This window comes from Vulpes vulpes, chromosome 15 (genome assembly GCF_048418805.1).
Source record: "Vulpes vulpes isolate BD-2025 chromosome 15, VulVul3, whole genome shotgun sequence".
Classification (NCBI taxonomy): Eukaryota; Metazoa; Chordata; class Mammalia; order Carnivora; family Canidae; genus Vulpes; species Vulpes vulpes.
In genome coordinates, this window is record NC_132794.1 from 69,695,501 (window position 1) to 69,716,328 (window position 20,828).

A 20,828-nucleotide genomic window follows, 5' to 3' on the forward strand; every position below is an offset into this window, starting at 1 on the left:
TCCCGCGCTGGCCAGGGAGGTCCCGCCGGGCCGGTCCGACGTTCGCAAGGCCCGCCTCTGCCCCCCGCCCCCACCCCGAGGGGCCACACCCACCTTCCAACCGTTCAGTGACGGAAATCATTCTTATTAATTTTAATTTTAAAATCCACAAGACCCGGAGAAAGTGGATTCCCTCCCCCACCCCCCCACCCCCCGTTTTGAAGGGTTGGGAGCTCAGGCTTGCGGAGTTGCATAGAGAACTTAAAAATTAAGTTACATCGAGCATTTATGTTTGATTTCCTTAGCCCCCTGTGTGAACAAGCCGATGCCTCCTAAATGGTTGGAGATACCAGGACCTGTGTACGCCCTGCCTCTGTCCAAACCATTCAGGATTCCAGGTTTTGAGAAACTGGAGTTTTTATCTCGAATGTTCTTTCTCCAGTCATCCTGACTCCCTACTTTTCCATGACACCTATGGCGATTTGTAACCTCCTTCACTCCATGCAACTTTCTCTGCCCCTGAGTCAGTTGTTTATGTTTCTGTCTGTCCGCCTGTCTGGCATATTTCTTGCAAAGTGTAGGTGCTCTTTGAAGTGTGGATTTGATTTTGTTGAATTAAGTCTCTGTTTCTGAAATTTAAACCTGTTTTCCCGCTGAAGGATAAAGACAGCCCTGGCCATAATGCCTTTAAATAGGATGTGGCATTGCATGGCGTGTCATTTAATGTGTTAAACCAAACTGGATTATATTTTTGCATCAGAAGATGAGTAAATGTTCTGTACTGCCTCCCTCTACTCTGCTCCAGGGTGTTGCAGTAAAGAAGGAAACAATCATTATTGATGGGGATCAAAGTCTCCATCTGGAGAGGGTTTTCAGTAAGTGTGGAACATGTGTTATGACAGTCTCTTTTTAAAAAGTAATTTAGTCAAGCATTATGTAGACCAATTAAACTCAGGCCCTACCCTCTCTAGGTGTCATGATGTAATTAAGGATGTACTATTCTGGGATACTTTTCAAAGCCGCAAACACTAAAGGTGTTTTTAGGGGACTAGGATGGTGGTGGTGGTCAGAAGAAATAGAAATTAGTTGGACAAGTGAAAGAATGCATCATATTTATGTTTGCCTTGAGAGAGCTAAACCTCTTAGTTAAGAAAGATGAATATGTGTTAATCATATTTGGTATATTTAGAAATATGAAAGGCATACATTTGTAATGTATTATGGTTAAAGAAATGAAAAGGTGGAGGAAAAAAATGGAAGTTTCTTTTGGAGAGAGAAATCCTTTTATTTCTGGGAAAAAATACCTCCCCTCCCCCCCAAGCAATGTGTTAATACCACTCATAAAAGAAATCTACCATGTGTGAGGTACTAGAGATTTACAGAGATGAGTCAGACAGCCTTGGCTTTCGAAGAGCATACTATCTAGAAGAACCATACAGGCAAAAAGTTTTGTGTAGGCATATGTTTATGGTTGAATTGGAGTTAAATATGAACCAGGTCTCTGGTGTTAAAGGAATTTGTTACCTCTCTTATGTTTAGTTAGAGATGGCTTCCAGGAATGAGATGAAGTTTTCTTGTCAAACTGAGATTAGAAGAACTTTCTAGAAAGAGAAAGGCTTAGACTCTTAGGTTGTCTGACTTATATACCATGTCAATGCACGACAGCCAAAGACTGCCAGGGAAACACCTCTGGTTAAAAAGTTGGGTTTATTACACATTTCAACAAGGGAGAGCATAGCCCATGGGGGACAATGCTGTCTCACTAAGGGAGTTAGAACTGATTATAGGATTTGGATGCTGTCAGAAAACAGAGGCAATTCTGTGGTTGGTTATCAGAATAAATCTTATCTGTAAGGAGGAGAGACTAGTAAAAGAATAAAAGTAATTGGTAGAGAAGTAGCAGTCTCATTTTGGCCAAGAGAGAAGTATTGCCTGGTATTTTGGGGGTGGCATAGTGGCCACATTTTTTCTGTGCCTATGCAAAATTATGAAATGACCTGTGTTTCATTTCATCAAGGTTTCAGAATAACCTTGTCCGAGGTTGGTATTCTGTGACATTACATTCAGTAGGAGAATTACATGGCCGAGTTGTGAGTGACAGGCTACCCCTGAATGTGAAGGCTGCTCTTTAAAAAAAAAAAAAATTCTCACTTAATTGCTCCATCTAGGGCTGTGGAACTGGTAATTCAGGCTCTGGATTGAGCAATTCACTTATTCAATGAAAACCGTTTGTGGAGCTCCTACTCCTATCTCATTAAGCTAGCTGCTGGGTTGTTGGACAGCTCTCTGTTGCTCCCTGTTTTTTGGCGTTTCCCACACCTTGTATGTGACTGACATTTACTGTCGAATTGCAGTTTGAGGGCATCAGCTTTGTTCCCTTCCCTTTCTGAGACACAGAGAACTGTCCAGTTTTCACATCTTTATTCTGTCCTTGGAGATGCAGGGCTAGTGCCTGCTGAGAAACCACTACTGATGTGAGGGAGGAATGGTGTACAGTAAAGACTTCCAGTGGCAGCATTGTCTGTGTTTGAGGTAAGCAATAGCAAAGATGCCAGCTGGAGTCCAGTGGGCTAGGGCAAGGTTATTTTCAAATAGAGTTTATTTTCAAGATAAGCATAATAGACAAGTTTGTGCCAACAACCATAGCTGTTAAAGCATTTGTTCGTTTGTCAAGGTTTTGGTTTGTAGATTTTAGTTGTATATAGACAAAGTGCATACCTTTGTTTGGGAGCTGTTTGACAGATACTGTCCTTGTTCTTACTTGGTGGACAGTCTGGTAGAAAGAGAGGTAACCAAAGACATGAGATTGGGTTCTTGTGCTTCTACCTCCCATCTGGTGGCTATGGATGATTCACGTAATCCTATGTGCCTCAGTGTCTTCATCTGAATAAATGTGAATACACCTAATTTACAGGATTGTTTTGAGGTCTGAATGGATAATGGATTTGAAAGTGCTTTGTAAATTCTAGTTTGCTCTTCTTTTTTATTGTTTAAGATTTTATTTATTTATTCATGAGAGAGACACACACACACAGAGAGGCAGAGACACAGGCAGAGGGAGAAGCAGGCTCCATGCAGGGAGCCCGACGTGGGACTCGATCCCGGGTCTCCAGGATCAGGCCCTGAGCTAAAGGCAGCGCTAAACTCCTGAGCCACCTGGGCTGCCCATCTAGTTTGCTATTTAAGTGAAAGGATTACTATTATAATATTAAACTTTAGGTGAGAGAGAGAAACACAAAGAGCAGTAGAAAAGGGTAGAGTCTATTAGCAGAGTTTTCCATATGTCAAAACATATTGTATAGCAGAGGTGGCTTTGCATATTAATAGGAGAAAGGATCAACCATTCATGAGGTTGTTTGGGGATGGTTGGTAATCCAAATAGCAAAAAGATAAAATAAGATCTTGCCTCATGTCATACACAAAAGTCAATTCCAGATGGTTAATGACCTGAATGCATAAGGCAAAACTAAAAGAAAATAGGGGAGACTATCTTTATGGTATTGCAACAGGGAAGAATGTATTAAACAAGACACACAAAACATAAATCTTAAAGATTAACAAATGTAAGGCAAGTTGGAAGAAGCTATCACTGACAGATGACTAGCATCAGAAAAATATAAAGAACCACTTACAGATCAATAAGAAAAAGAGGTATTACCCATTAGAAAAAGGGGCAGAAAATATAAGCAATTCAGAGTAAAAGGAAATAAGAATGGCCAATAACCCTGAAAAGATACTTGATTTCAATTGTAATAAGGGATATGTAAATTAAAGGGATAGTATTTGTTAGAAAATGGTAATTTTTTTTTTACATTAGATTGGGACAAATGAAAAATCCAACATTACCAATTGTTGGTGAGATTGTTCAGCAATAGGACATTTTTATACAATTCTCCCCCCAACCCCACCAAAGACCACCAGAAACATCTTGTTTTTAAATTTAATTTTATTTATTTAAATTCAGCTAATTAACATATAGTGTATTATCACTTTCAGAGGTAGAGTTCAGAGATCCATCAGTTGTATATAACATCCAGTGCTCATTATATCACATGCCCTTCTTAATGCCTGTCACCCAGTTATCCCAATCCCCCTCTCACAACCCTCAGTTTGTTTCCTATGATTAAGAGTCTCTTATGGTTTGTCTCCCTCTCTCATTTCATCTTGTTTTATTTTCCCCTCCCTTGTCCTATGTGCCTTTATTTTGAGAAACACCTTGTTTTAACAGTGGGTTTATTGCTTGTTTCAATGAGGGAGAACACATTTTGGGAACCGTGGGATGTCAATAAGATGGTTTTAGAAATAAGTGGTTATAGGATTTGGGCTTTGGTTGGATGATTGGGAAAGGGCCTAAGGAAGTAGGGATTCATTTTAATGGGATGCTATTAGAATGTGGAGACAATTCTGTGATTGGATATTTTGTGGATGGCCCAGTGAATGACTTGTTCTTAGACAAAATTATGAGTTGACCTTATGTTGTGTCATTTTATCATGGTCTGAGTAACCTGAGTTGGTTTGCTATTTTTTGAGATTGTTTATGTTCAATAGGAGAGCAAAATGGCTTTGCTGTGAGTTTTAGACCAGTTTGTAATAATTTTCAGATCTAGCTGTGAATGTTAGATCAGTTTCAGACATCAGGACTGCCTATTTTCTTGCTTAAAAACAGTTTTAAAAATCATAAATATCTTTCTATATATAGTTCATTCTTCTGTACACATAAATTTAAGCAAAATAAATTGGTGAAATTTTTCCTAAACCATCTTCATATTTTAGTCTACTCTTCTGAATCGCTTTTCTACTCAGAGATGTCATGGTCTATGTTTTCCCACATAGTATCATCCTCCATACCATTAAGAGGACTAGTAATGCAGCATTTTTGGAAGATTGCCTTACTGTTATCTCTGCCATTTTTTTTTCAAGTCATCATGACCTGTTTATAAGTTTTGATGATGGCACTTTCTTGATCTGACCAGACGATGTCAACAGAATACTTCCAGATGAGAACCAGGACTCCTACTCCTTCCTCAGACAGCTTTCAAGTGTTTTATTGACTGAAAAATAGTTGCAACTGTCTAGTCATCTGAAATAATAGCCAAGTTCACACACGTCAGGCCCTGACAGCCATGTTACGGCTGCCACTTTGCCAAAGCACTTGTAAGGCGCTGCTATCAATTATATATGCTGATTTTAGAGATATTAAATGTAAAAAAATGTGCATTTTAGAATTGATGAAACGTAGCAAAATTTGGAATTGTCAGGTATTAAGTTGTAGTTTTTAAATTCCTGAGACAGGATGAGCTTGCCCAGGTAGAGAGTATAGATCAGAGGTTACCAACTCAAATGCCCAAAATAGTGGTAGTGTAGTGTAGTACGGTGTAGTAGTGTAGTGTAGTGATGAGGAGCCCAAATGTGTTTGAGCCTTAATTTGAATCTCGGTTTTGCCACTTGCTGACTTTGTAATCTCGGGCCAGTCATATAACCTCTGTAAGCCTCAGTTTCCCATTTGTAAAATCCTTATAACAATAGTACTATTTTTTTTAGTGCTTTGTGTCTGTGTGTGTGTGATCTAATTATGTGGAACGTTTTGAACGATACCTGGCATATCTGAGTGCCCAGTAAATGTTTGTGAAGTGAGCTGGGTGGGGAGTGTGGTTAATTAGAGAGGATAGGGTTCATCTTAAGGGAGGAGCTATTGTCATGTAAGAATGCAGATCTGAGGTTGGCATCTGATTTTCCTAATTGGTGAAAGAGAAGCTGGGAAACCAGATTTTTTTTTTAAAGATTTTATTTATTTATTCATGAGAGAGAGAGAGAGAGAGAGAGAGAAAGAGAAAGAGAAAGGCATCCTGAGAGAAAGGCATCCTTATGATGCCTTAAGAGAGAGGGAGGCACAGACACAGGGAGAAGCAGGCTCCATGCAGGGAGCCTGACGTGGGACTCGATCCCGGGTCTCTGGGATCAGGCCCTGGGCGGAAGGCGGCACTAAACTGCTGAGCCACCAGGGCTGCCCAGATTTTTTTTTTTTTTTTTAATGAAAGAAACCTCACAGTTTTACACTGGATTTATTTAACAAATACATGTAAAGGCTTATTGTGTGTTTGGGAGTCTTCCAGACTCCAGGACTTGGGCCTGAGCATGGGTGATGGAGGGCTCTCCTCTCAATGAAATTTATGTGCTAGAGCTGGTAGTGGTGGTGGAAGAGTTATAATCAAAGTGAACAAGTTCATCGAATAGTTCCAGATAACAACAAATGCTATGGAGAAGGCAAAACAAGAAAAATATGAGAAGGGGTCATGAGAATTGCCACAGATTGGGTTGTCAGGGAAGGTCTTTTTGAGGAAGTGTCATTTGAGCAGAGACCTAAATGTGAAGAAACTGCAAGATTATGAGGACTGAATGTCGTGGGGAGAGGGAACAGCTCCTGCAGAATCACTAAGTGGAAAGTACTTGCTGGTGAAGTCAAATTAAAAATTAATCCATAAATAAAACAAAATCAATTCTCTGTGGCCTATAAAATATTTGGCCCTTTTAGATGCCAATATATGGCAGAAAACTGATAGATGTTAAAATCTGTTGCTGGGGCGCCTGGGTGGCTCTGTCAGTTAAGCATTGCCTTTGGCTCAGGTCATGATGTCAGGGTCCTGGGATCGAGTCCTGTTGGGCTCCCTGCTCAGTGGGGAGCCTACTTCTCCCTCTCCCTGTGCTTGTGTGCACATTTTCTCCCTCCCTCTCCCAAGAAAATAAATAAAATCTTTAAAAATAAAAAATAAGAACTGGTGGATATAGGAAGCAGCCCAGGGTTGAATCCTAAGCTACTCAGCCATTTAGAAGTTGAGCAGAGGAGAAAGGACAACAAAGGATAGAAAAGGAATAACATGAAATAAAATCCAGATGGTGCCTTTAGTGTGTGTCCTAGAAGCCATTTCTGTGGGGTGTAGTCACCTGTGTCCTGTGCTGCTTAGGGGTTAGGTACGATGAGGTTATATGTCTATTGGATTTGCCAGTATGGAGGTTATTGATCTTAATAATAACAGTTTCATTGGAGTGGTGGTGATAGAGACTAGATCAGAGTGGATTCAAGAGTAAATTTTTTTTAAAGAATTTTATTTATTTATTCATGAGAGACAGAGAGGCAAAGACATAGGCAGAGGGAGAAGTAGGCTCCCCTCTGAGAGACCAATGAGGGACTCAATCCCAGGACCCTGGGATCATGACCTGAGCCAAAGGCTGATGCTCAACCACTGAGCCACCCAGGTGCCCCAGGAATTAAGACCTTGAAGAAATGGCTGATTATTCCAAGCCTGTACTAGAGAAAATTCATAGTCAAAGGCTACAAAGTTGTGTCAGAATAACATAGGAGCTGGTCTGAAGGGATTTCCACTGGCCAAATTTGTGATCATTTGAACAGCAACAAGAATAAGAGTGGATTTTGACCAAGGGAACTAAAATCTAAATCTAACTAAAATAAAAGATCCATCAGTCCACAGTGATACTTCAAAGGAAAGGAAGATGGTGATGCTGAGGGAGGCTTAGTGGAAGGGGCAGGACGTGGGTGCAGTTACAAAAGAGCAGTGCCAGGGATCTGGAAGCGTTCAGTATCTTGACTTTGATGGAGGGATGAACCTACACTTGTAATAAATCCTATAATACTTACACATGTGCACTCAAATGAATATAAGTCAAACCGGGAAACTGTAAATAAGGTAAGTGGGCCATATCAATGTCCATATCCTGACTGTGATACTTACTATATTACAGGTATGTAAGATACTGTCTTGGGGAAAAATTGGGCAAAGAATGCTCTTGGTGTTCCTTCTTATCACTGCAAGTGGCTTTATAATTATCTCAATACAAATTGCAGTATAAAAAAATAAAGAGGGAAAAGAGAGAGAAAGGGAAAATCCTTACAGAAGAACGCCAGCTAAAAAATGAAGAAAGAATGATTGAATTAGGGCAGCCCTGGTGGCGCAGCGGTTTGGCGCCGCCTGCAGCCTGGGGTGTGATCCTGGAGACCTGGGATCGAGTCCCCCATCGGGCTCCCTGCATGGAGCCTGCTTCTCCCTCTGCTTGTGTCTCTGCCTCTCTCTCTCTCTCTCTGTGACTATAAGAAAGAAAGAAAGAAAGAAAGAAAGAAAGAAAGAAAGAAAGAAAGAAAGAAAGAAAGAAGAAATACCCATGTCACCTATGCAATATTCTTGTCAAAAATGATTAATATGAAGGGATGTCCAGACAAATCCAGACGTGATACATTTTTTGAGGTAACTGGTGTGGATTAAAAATAATAAAAGTAGAAGTCTGTGTTAGGTTAAGATAGAACAGTCAGATGGAATGTATGAATGTTGATTGGATTTATTTATTTATTTATTTTTCAGGCAAAAATGTAATAATGGTTTAAAAGTAGCCACATCAAGAGCTCCATTGTGAATTGGGCTCTATTTTCTCTTCCTTTGAATCTGGGCAGGTCCTGTGGCAACTTAATTAATAGAATGCTGCAAAATGATGCTGTGACCAGTTCCAGTCCTAACCTTTTTAAGAGGACTGCCAGCTTGTGCTTCTCTCTTCTTTCTTTTTAAATTTTATTAAATTAAATTAATAATTAAATTAAATTTAATTTAATTAAAAATTTTTAAATTTTATTAAAATTTTATTTACACTTTCTTTTTTTTTAAATTTTATTTATTCATGAGAGACACACAGAGAGAGGCAGAGACATAGGCAGAGGGAGAAGCAGGCTCCCTATGGGGAGCCTGATGTGGGAGTCGATCCCAGGACCCTGGGATCACGACCTGAGCCAAAGGCAGAAGCTCAACCACTGAGCCACCCAGGTGTCCCTTTTAGAACACTTTCTATTAAGACATTTCCTCCCAGAACTCAGCAGCCCAACTGTGAGAAACCCAAATCACACAGAGAGGTCACACATACAGGTACTCCAGTCAGCAGTCCCAGCTAAACTCTCAAATGACAACCAACGTCAACTCTGAGCCATTGGAGTGACTCATCTTGGATGTGCCAGCCCAATATACTACAGAGCTAGCCAACATCACATGGAGCATAACTGTCCAGCTAAGCTCAGTCACCATGCATAGCTTAGTTTAAGATAATAAAATGGTTGTTTTAAGCAGTGAAGTTCTGCATTACAGTAGGTAACTGAAACAAACATTTTTTCAGGCAATTGTTTGAATAGAAACTTTAGTAGAAGATACAGAATTTTTGTTTCTAGGTGTGAGAAAAGTGTGGTCATTATGTAAGAGAACATCCTTGTATTTAGAAGAAGCATGCTGAAAGGTTCAGAGGTAAAGTGTCATGATGTCTGCAGTTGGTGAAATGGTTGAGAAAAGTCGCATGTATAAAAAGCTAGTATGATAAATATAATCAATTGATGAATGGCATGAGTATTCATTATACTGTTTTTCTCCTCAGTGTTTTAAATGCATTAAAATTTTTTCAAAATAAAATATTGGGTTGAGACACTTTTTTTAGGAGGGATGCCCAGCACCCGCCTGTGTATTTGGTGATTCACTAGAAAGACCTTTGAGATTCAGTGTATAGTTGTACTCCAGGTGGAGTGCAGCGAAATTCCATGCAACAGGGCTTCTTCTCATCCTCTCAAACCTTCCTGTGGGTGTACACTTGAGTTGCTCTTTTTTTCCAGCGATGAAAACTGCAGTGACTTATATGTAATGTTTCTGCCCAGGGAAGCCCATTAGAGAGTTAGCACTCATGTACCCAAATTCTAGACTCCCAGAAGGAAAGTTGGTGTTCACCATTAATCACATTGTCTGTAGGCACAGTGAACCAACTGTTAGGGGATGGAGGAAAGCCAGGTTTTCCGATGCCTGCCAAGGGCTGATATTGGAAACAGTACCTTATGAAGATAGCAGCCTCATGCTTGTTCTATAACTTTCTTTGTGCATATATTAATCACATACATGTGCAAAACTAAATATTGATGATTTATTTATTTACATATTTTATTTGAGAGAGAAAATAAGTGAGAGATATCAAGTATGTGCACAAGCCAGGAGAGAGACAGGGGGAGAGGAGAAGCAAACTCCCCATTGAGTAGGGAGCCCAGCTCAGAGCTTGATTCCAGGACCCTGGTACCATGACCTGAGCCAAACGCAGATGCTTAACTGACTGAGCCACCCAGGTGGCTTAAATACTAATGATTTAAATGAGATCTAAATGTCTAAAGGCTTAGGTAGCAGTCCACCGAACTCTGTAATTCTGTCAGAAATTATGAAAATGGGATGAAATCCATCCTAACTCCCATCCCCAGAGGTCTTAGCACTAAGCAGAGGAGTTAAAAATCATTAGTTGGCTCTTAAAAGATTATAAGATTATATAGCCCAAGTGTACACAGTTTTGAAGATCTAAAAATGCTCATGAATTTAGTTTAAAGTGATCACAACTGGTAGAGGCCAGCTCGTAGGTGCGTGGCAAACGCAGATCCTGGTGACAGAGCTGTGCTGATAATCAGATTAGAGTTTTAGACAAAAATGTATTTTCAGAGATAGAAAGGTCATTTCATAATGATAGAGGTTTGAATTCACCAGGAAGGTAGAACAATATTAAAGTTATATGTAACTAACAGCCTCATAAATACATAAAATAATAGAATACATAAAATAATAGAAGGAGAAGGAGAAACAGACTAGTTGACAATAGTGTGATTGCTCAGTAATTGATAGAATAACAAGATAAAATCCAGTAAAGATATAGATTATGTGAACGAATGATTAGCAGTAAATCCAGTAGAACACTGTATCTAAATTCCAGAACACACATTTAAGTTCACTCAGAACATTTATGCAGTTTGACTCTATAGTGTTTCCGAGTATAGGTCTCCACAAATTTGAAAGGATTAAAATCATACAGAGAATGCCCTCTGATCACTGTACAGTTCAAGTGGAATAACAAGATAACTGGAAAATCTCATATGTTTGGAAATTAAATACTTCTCAGTAACCCATGTGTCAAGAGAGAAACAATAATGAATACTAGGAAATATGTCAGACTGAATAATAATGAAAATACTACATTCAAAGCTTGAAATATGCAACCAAAGTAGAGGTTGGCAGGAAATTTATATTCTTTTTTTAAAAAATGCAGCTGACATATTAGTGTCAGGTGTACAGCATAGTGATTTGACATCTATATACATTATGAAATGATCACCACAGAAAGTCTGTTACATCAGTCACCATATAGAGTTATTATATTATTGACTAGATTCCCTTTACCTTATATTCCCATGACTTAGTTTTATTTTATTTTTTTAAAGACTTTGTTTATTAGAGAGCAAGCATGCGAGTGTGTACAAGCCAGGGGAAGGGGCAGAGGGAGAGGGAGAAGCGGACTCCCCTTGAGCAGGGAGCCTGACGTGGGCCTTGATTCCAGGACCCTGGGATCATGACCTGAGCCGAAGGCAGGTGCTTAACCGATTGAGCCACCCTGGCGCCTCTATTTATTTTATAACTGGAAGTTTGTACCTCTTAATCTCCTTTACCTATTTCACTTATTCCCTTACCCCTCTCTTCTCTGGCAACTACCGGTTTATTCTTTGTATTTATGAGTGTTTCTGTTTTGCGTTTTTGTTTTTTTAGATTCCACATACATGTGAAATCATACAGTATTTGTTTCTTTCTTTTAAGACTTACTTCACTTAGCATAATAGCCTCTAGGTCCAGTCATATTTTCACAAATGGCAAGATATCGTTCTTTTTGGTGGCTAATATTCCATTGTGTATATATGCCACATCTTCTTTACCCATTCATCTGTTGCTTATGTATTCTTGCCATTATAAATAATGCTGCTGTGAACGTAGGGATACATATATCTTTTCAAATCGGTGTTTTCATTTCCTTTGGGATAGATACCCAGAAGTAGAATCGCTGGATTATATGGTAATTCTACTTTTAATTTTTTGAGGAACCTCCACACTGTTTTCCATAGTGGCTGCACTAATTTGCATTCCCATCAACAGTACATGGGGCTCCCTTTCCTCCACATCCTCACCAAGCTTTTTTAGGGGGGTGGAAAGGGAGGATTTTTTTTTTTTTTTTTGGATAATAGCCATTCTGACAGGTGTAAGGTGATATGGTTTTGATTTGCATTTCCCTGATGATTAGTGATGTTTAGCATCTTTTCATGTGTCCGTTGGCCATCTGTATGCCTTCTTTGGAAAAATGTCTATTCAGATCCTGGGCCTATTTTTAAATTGGATATTTTTTTTGATGTTGAGTTGTAGATGAATTCTTGATAGATTTTGGATATTAATCTCTTACAGTAAAGATCACTTACAAATGTATTTTCCCATTCAAGAATTGCCTTTTTGTTTTGTTAATTATTTCCTTCACTGTGGAAAAGCTTTTTAGTTGGAGGTAGTCCTATTTGTTTTACTTCTTTGTCCTTGCCTGAAGAGACAGCTCCAAAAAAATTTTTTTCTTTTTGTTTAAGATTTGTTTTAGAGAGAGTGCGTGCAAGCGTGAAAGCATTGGGGAGGGGCAGAGGGAAAGGGAGAGAGAGAGTCTGAAGCCTACCGAGCTGAGCATGGAACCTGGTGTAGTGCTCAAATTCAGGACCCTGAGACCATGACCTGAACTAAACCAAGAGTTGGATGCTCAACTGGCTGCGCCACCCAGGTACCCCCCCCCCAAAAAAAATATTTCAAAGACCAATGTCCAGGATTTTACTATCTATGTTTTCTTTTAGGAGTTTTATTGTTTCAGGTCTTACATTGAAATTTTTAATCTATAATCTATTTTGAGTTTATTTTTGTAGATGGTGTGAGAAAGTGATCCAATTTTATTCTTTTATTTGTAGTTGCCCAGTTTTTCCAACACCATTGATAGAAGAGACTGTCTTTTCCTCATTGCATATCCTTGCCTCCTTTGCCATAGATTAATTGACCATGGAAGGGTGGCTTTATTTCTGGGCTCTCTGTTCTGTTTCATTGATTTATGTGTCTATTTTTTTTATGTGTCTATCTTTGTACAAGTACTATACTAATACTATTTTGGTTACTATAGCTTTCTGGTATGCTATATGTGTGTGTGTGTGTGTGTGTGTGTGTATATATATATATATAGTATATATATATACTATAGCTTTGTTATTCCTATAGTTTGAAATCAGGGAGCATGATATCCAGCTTTGTTCTTCTTTCTCAAAATTACTTTGGCTGTTTGGGTCTTTTTGTTGCTCTGTACAAATTTTAAGATTATTTATTCTAGTTCTGTGAAGAATGCCATTGGTATTTTGGTAGGGAGTGCATTTCATCTGGAGATTGCTTTGGGTAGTGGACATTTTACCAATATTAATTCTTCTAATCCATGAGCATGGAATATATCTTTCCATTTATTTGCATCCTCTTTATTATTTTTTTTTTATTTGCATCCTCTTTAATTTCTTTTGTCAATGTCTTAGAGTTTTCAGAGCACAGGTCTTTCACTTCTGTAGTTAATTTTTTTCCTAGACTATTTTATTCTTTCTGATGCAATTGCAAATGAAGTTGTTTTCTTAATTTCTCTTTCTGGTAATTCATTATTAGTATATAGAAGTACAGCACATATCTGTGTATTGATTTTGTATCCTGCAACTTTATGGAATTCATTTATTCTAGTAGTTTTTTGGTGGTATCTTTATGGTTTTCTGTATATAGTTTCATGTCATCTGTAAATAATGATAATTTTACTTTTTTTTTTTCTTACCAATTTGGATGCCTTTTGTTTTTGTTTTTTTTGCCTGATTGCTGTGGCTAGGATTTACAGTACTGTATTAAATAAAAGTGAGGAGATTGGTCATCCTTATCTTCCTGATCCTAGAGGAAAAGCTTTCAGGTTCTCACCATTGATTATATATGATGTTAGCTGTGAGTTTGTCCTCTATGACCTTTATTTTTTTATAGTTTACTTTTTTTTTAAGATTATTTATTTATTTATTTATTTATTTATTTATTTATTCAGAGAGAGAGAGAGACAGAGACAGAGACACAGGCAGAGGGAGAAGCAGGCTCCATGCAGGGAGCCCGACGTGGGACTTGATCCCCGGTCTCCAGGATCACACCCTGGGCTGCAGGCGGCGCTAAACTGCTGTGCCACCGTGGCTGCCCCTCTATGACCTTTATTATGTAGAGGTGTATTCCACCTACAAGGACTTTGTTGAGAGGCTTTATCATAAATAATGATAAATTTTATGTACTTATCATTGGATATTAAATTTTGTCGATGCTTTTTCTTCTTTATTGAGATGATTCTGTGACTTTATCCTTCATTTTGTTAATGTTGTGTATCATGTTGATTTGTTTGCTGGTCTAATATTGGACCATCTTTGCATCCCTGGAGTAAGTCTCACTTGATCATGGTATATGATTCTATTAATGTATTGTTGAATTCAGTTCAGTAATTTCATTTAAGGATTTTATTTATTTTTGAGAGAGAGTGCAGGAGGGGCAGAGGGAGAGGGAGACGCAGACTCCTCACTGAGCAGGGAGCCCAAAGCAGGGCTTGAGCCCAGAACCTTAGGACCCCAGGCCCCCGGGCCGCTGAGATTATGACCTGAGCCAAAGGCAGATGCTTAACCGACTGAGCCAACCAGGAGCTCCTAATTGCTAATATTTTGTTGAAGATTTTTGCTTCTGGGTTCATCAGAGATACTGATATGTGTGTGTGTGTGTGTTTTGTTTGTTTGTTGTGTGTGTGTGTGTGTGTGTGTGTGTGTGTGTGTGTGTGTGTTTGTAGTATCTTTGGTTTTGGTATCAGGGTAATGGTGGCCTCATGGAATAGCTTTGGAAATGTTCCTTCCTCTTCAATTTTTGAAATAGTTTGAGAAAGATGGATATTAGTTCTTCTTTAAATGTTTGGTAGAGTTTACCCTTGAAGCCATTTGGTCCTGGACTTTTGTTTGTCAGAAGTTTTTCAATACAGATTCAATTTCATTCCTTTTTCCTTCCAAGTGATTTAGAGTATAGGAAACACACTGAGATGGGCAAGAAGTGACTTGGGTAGGAAACTTACCCCCAAGACATTCTAGAACTTATTTAGCTTTAATGAAAATATTTACATCAAAACGCTGTTTCCCTTACTCAGGAACCATGCCCCTGGAAGTGTAGCCTCTTTGCTGAGGTTCCCTAACTCCCCCTTCCTGCCACAGATCATCTAGAATTTGAAGATCCTTTGGGTGAGCATCTCAGCTTGAGATCTGTACTCCCACTGGGGAGGTTCTCAACATGAAGCTTGGCTCAAATGCCCCTCCGCCCCCAGCCTTCATTCTTTCCCTTTTCCTAACACTCTTGGCTGTGAATAGAGCATGTACGTTCCCTCTCCCCATTGGCATACCCCCTTTCCAACCTTCTGCCTTGTTGGTTTCCTTCAATGCCTGATGGAGCACAGAGCTGAACCTGCAGGAGAAAAATAAATGAATTAGTTACAGCACTGGAAACAACATACTGCTCCTTGCTTATTAATTTGTGCTGGGAGGTAGGAGGTGAGTAATTTCTCATCCATTAAAAGAAGAATTAAAAAAAATAAAAAAAGAATTAAGTAGTTTCACTTTAAGTTATGCTATTAAAGTCATGTAGCAATTTCTGGGAATAAGTGAACAATTTGGAGAATTTTGATCTCTTCTAGTGTTGGTTCGGATGGGGGTTAAGAGCACAGAGCCTGAGGGAGGGATGGAGCCTGAGGGAGGGATGCGCACAGCATGTTTCCATTTTGAATGGATCCCCTGTAATTGTCAACCCTTCTCTCTACCTACTGGAATGAATTTACTCTTCATGTGCAGTATAGGTTTCACTTCTGGTGAACCTTTCCTCAGCCATCCTATTCTTGTGCTTGCTCTTGTTAACACCTATAACACTAACTGCTTTTTACTACTCTCTTGGTCTTGAGCATATGTTACTTGATACTATTTGGGATCTTCTTACAGGAAATGAGTCATCATCTATTCCACTAGATTTTCTGCCTCCACAGCTCAGGGACTGAGTCTTAGAGATCTGTGTACTCTCCGGAAACACCTCCCATAGCACCTTGTACCATTTGCCATGATCAGAATGGACTGAGTCAGTATCTGATTATTCTGCACAGTTAGAGCAGTTCAGCATTATTCTTACAGATGTCTACAATCTCAGATGGGTACAGACAGACATAGAAAACCCCTGCACTGAGCTGTGCATAAACAACTAAATATATTTTCTGGGGGAGGCACAGGTAGGGGCTGAGTCCCTAAGGGGGAAGGATGGAGGGGAGTTAGCCCCGGTTTTAATTTCATTTTTCTCCTATTAAAATGCCCTTCTCGCATCCTTGGTCTCTTTTCACAGAATCCTGCCATCAGCATCACTGAAAATGTGCTGCATTTCAAAGGTCAGTATCCGGGCAAATGCTCCCTGCTCTCTACACAGCTAAAGAGGCATGGTGGTGGTTACTTTTTCTTTTTCTTTTTATCTATTTGTTTTATTCCCTTTCTATTGATGCTCACCTCTCTGTTGCTCTTGGGGTAAACTAGATTGTTTTGAAATACATGATTAGAAAAGTCAAAAAACTTATTAGGACTTAGAAGTCCTGCTTTCCTCTTGGAGAAGCAGTAGATAGAGTGAGAAGGAATCCCGGGCTGGAAATCAGGAGATCTGTCTTCTAGCTCTAATTCTGCTATCCTTGGACAACTTACGGACTTCTCTGGACTTAACATGAAGATATTTGGTTATAATCTGTGTTTCTCAAACTTTAGGACCTAGGGACATCTGAGAATATGTCCTTATGATCCTCCTGGGCCATGGACCCTAGTTTGAGAAAACATGTTAAGAATTAAATATGGTCACTTTAAGTGATACTTGGCTAAGCTTGTGTGTCAGTACTTGATTATAAGGTAGCCATTTAGATGATCCAGAATACACATCTTTTTTTTTTAAAGATTATTATAATTGAAACAAAAATTAGAAATTTTCTTAATGAGACTCTTCAGTTCTCTGATGCTACACTTAAACAGGTCAGTTTAAGAAACACGGCTTTCTAGATGATACCTCAAGCCTTTGTAGCTCTGACAGTCTTTGATTCTGTGAATCTGCCTCTGGCTCTGTTCTCCTTGGTAGTCAGCAGGTATGCTGCTGTGCCTGAGAGGGTAGGTCAGATTCCTTGTCACCCAGTGGGGTAGGATTCCCCTTCCTCTCTCTTTGTTCTAGTTCCTTGGAATGTCTTTAGTCAGTGACTGGGGTTATGGGACATTGAGGAGTTTCTGCTTTACTTGAAATCCCATCTACCTTAATATGCTTGCATGAACGCACAGCCTGGCTTTTATATCAGCTTTTCAAGGTGAGAGCAGTTGTGGCAGTGGCTCAGAGCTTTTGGGTGTTAATACATTTGAAAGGAAGTTAAGGGATGAAAGCGTATCTTGCCACTCGGAGATTATGGACTGCTCAACCTTAAGGAATTTCTGGTCTCAGAACAATAGGCACTTGTAGCAAATATTAGGCAAGTTATACCACATGTGGCCGGATGAGGAAATAAACCAAATGATGGACAAGTCAGAGAGAGGAGAAGAGATGCCCAGCAGCCATTGACACCTAGGCATGACACCTGTTTGTTTTGGTGAAAGGAGCCATGTCAAGGCACGAGGATGGTGTAATGGTCCACTCAGGGTCTTTCCTCCCAGATCCATTTGTCCTCTCAGGAATGAGCTGAGGAAATCATATTTCTCTTTTTTGTTTCATTTGAAATGTGTTAAGGGGGAAGTCAGCTTCTTCATTTTGTAAACTTGGTTGGGAGGTGTTAGATTCAGAGCTTTCTTTGAGGCAGTCCAGCATTTCCGTGTGCTCTGCAGCTTTCCTTAGTGGTAGTCAAGATAACATACCCACCTGCTATTTCTGTGCCCTGGAGTCAATGCCAAAGTAAACGTGAAAGTTAAATTTATAGCTCTGTGACCTCTTTGGCTTTGCTTTTGGTATTCTTTTTCCTGCCTATTATTTGTACTGGATTTTATCAAAGCCACATTGGGAGATTAAGTAAATGTTCTGGAACTGATCATCAGAAGGACATATGGAGGTGAACTTTTGTCCGGGATCCAGCTTATCTAGCTGTTGAGTGGCTCTGCTCACAAGTCCCTACTCATTTTGGCAGGACCCATTACTGTTTGTATACTTCTGAAAGAACTGCACCAAGCTTTTGGATGGCCTCACTTTGCCAGTTCTCAGTAACCCACATTTCTTTCCTCATAGCTCAGGGACACGGCGCCAAAGGAGACAACGTGTATGAATTTCACTTGGAGTTCTTAGACCTTGTGAAACCAGAGGTATGTTCTTTCTTTTCTCATTTCCCTTTCCATTTTAGGAAATAAATACTAGGAGTTCAGTGAAATATGGGGGGGTTGGGGTTTTGGGGGAAAAAGGATAAAAACCAAAGGAGAATATAGTCCTTTGGTTGGGGACTGAGTCTTGATTTTAGCTGCAGAGGAGTGGGAAAGCCAGAAAGCCTCAGGTGAATCTGGGCTCTGCCTTTCTTAGCAGTGTGAACAAGTCTCTTCACTTTTGTGAGTTAGTTCCCTCATGTTTTAAATGAAGGGTTGGACTAAGAAATCCTTAGGGTCCTTTCTAGCTCTGATATTTTCTGATGTTAATGAAGACAGAGGAGTATGACACTCTTGGAGCAGAGTTACGTGAGGTAGGTAAAGCCCACGCTGGGGGCTTACTTTCATGTGCCTTTGCTTCGGGGGCAGTGGAAATCAGAACAGGGGGAAGCAGAAAGGAATGAGGGAAGTATAAATAACGTTTCCTTTTTCTCAGAGCTCAAGGGAAGCTTCTCTGACAGGAGAAGAGAGAATCTAATAGAAGGTGTATTTCAGTTTCTGGAATTACACTCTTATCTTTGGGGGCTCGAGCAGATTGATCTCTTTGTGCAGGAGATTTTTGTTTTCGCTGGTTTAATAGTCAGCAGTGGTTTAAGGGGTTGAGAACCTGTCGTGGGTCTTGCTTTAGAGGCAAAGGAAGAGGCCCTTTATATATAATATATATATATATTATAGAAATATAAATTCTTTAGCCTCCAAGAATTTGAGTTTAGTTGGGAGGACACCCTAGGCTGACCCTTGTGTTAGAGTTGTAATGATCCAGCAAGTTCCAGCCTTGAATAGACTTTCCTAAAGGGTTCACCAATGGCAGGGACTGTTGACCATTTGAATTCAGTCATCTTCATGGGAAGGACATTTGACAAGCAAGATGCCCTGGAAGAGTGAGTGGATGTCGTGCCTTGCGTGATGCAGACCTGGCCGGAGGTGCATCTAGTTTCCTCTAGGATAACACAACTGTATGCCTTTCTTACTCTGATTTCCTTCTGTGTCATTCCCTGGAGGAATCAGAGACAGTGCCATTCTTACCAGTTCTTTGCTGTACCAGCCCTTGGTCTGGATGTTCTGAGAACAGAGAAGGATGAGGGGAGCCTTCCTTCCGTGGAGCCACATGGGCTTGGTGCAGTTGCAGGGGGAGGAGTCGGGGATGGGAAGGTGGGGCATTCTCACATTCTCATGTTCTCTTCTAGCCGGTTTACAAACTGACCCAGAGGCAGGTAAACATCACAGTACAGAAGAAGGTGAGTCAGTGGTGGGAGAGACTCACTAAGCAGGAGAAGCGCCCACTCTTTTTGGCTCCTGACTTTGATCGCTGGCTGGACGAGTCTGATGCAGAAATGGAGCTCAGAGCCAAGGTCAGTAAGGACCCCAAGGAACCCAAGTGATTGGGATGTTATTTGGGCCCCCTCAGATACCTATCTGGGTCTGATAGAATAGGGACAAAGTTACAAATTCAGTTAAAGACCTGGAAACATGGTTTTATAGAAGTACTGGTAATACGTTTTGTAGACTGTCCCTCAACTGGGATTGTTGAATATGTTTCTCATGATCAGAGAGGGTAATGGGATTTTGGAGAGGAGGACCACAGAGGTTTCATTCCTATTGTGTTCTCTTCCATTTATTTATTCAATCATTTGTTTATATCCATATGGACTGATGAATATTTATTTTATAGTTTGAGTTATAACCGCATACTGTATTATTTATTTTGTTGTTCGTGATGTTCTAGCTTTGGCCGTTGGACGCTGTTCCCATTAGTTCTTGTGTCCTTTTTGACAAAGTTCCATCATGTGAGGCTTTTTTGGGGGGGCTTTTTGGGGGGAACCTCCTTAATTTCCAGCACTATAAGCTGCCCCAGGGTTATCTTGTGTATTCCCGGCTCCAGCTGTAGAGTCAGTCTTTCTTCAAGAAGCTGTTCTTTTTATTGGCGAATAGTAGTGGAAGCCAAGATCTGGGCTCTAGCTATAGCTTCTAGACCCTCTCAGGTGACAGCATGAAGAACTATGTGTGCAGACTGGCCCATACATATACCTATACCTGTAAATACAAGTATTTTTATACGTATATATAAACATGCCTATACCTATAAATATTTCTATATGTATCCATTTGTATCTTTATTGACTTAATGTGAGTTCTTACTGATGTTGAGACATGATTTTAGCTTCCAGAAAAATACTAAAAATCTAGAATTCTTAAAACAGTGATCTATTTCCTGCCCTAAAACTCTATTTTATTTCTGTGACTGTGACAAACCTTCTAGGGGTCTTTTCTGGCTCCAATATTCTAAGACTATCTACTTTGTAGTTTGGAAGCCAGCTGATTGGTTTAATTCTGTGAGCATTGGAGGATGGGCATGCTGTGGTGCTACTGTTACCCAGTAAGTCAGGCTTTTTGGCACCATGAACTAGGACGTTTGCCCCAATGAAGCATGAACACGATTGGAGGAGGTAGCTTTGAGGTGTCAGGTCACCTATCTAGCATGTGGACTTTTGCAGGCATCTGAGAATTCTAA

General features: G+C 39.9%; 1 protein-coding gene across 1 annotated transcript in view; it reads left to right on the forward strand.

Moving 5' to 3' along the window:
* The window catches only part of HACD3 (3-hydroxyacyl-CoA dehydratase 3), a 39,171-nt gene that overhangs the window by 746 nt on the left and 17,597 nt on the right, over positions 1-20,828 (forward strand). The window contains exons 2-4 of the mRNA XM_026009149.2: positions 16,299-16,341; positions 18,189-18,262; positions 19,504-19,668. Of these exons, the coding sequence (XP_025864934.1) occupies positions 16,299-16,341; positions 18,189-18,262; positions 19,504-19,668 (282 nt within the window). The remainder of the gene's footprint in view (positions 1-16,298; positions 16,342-18,188; positions 18,263-19,503; positions 19,669-20,828) is intronic.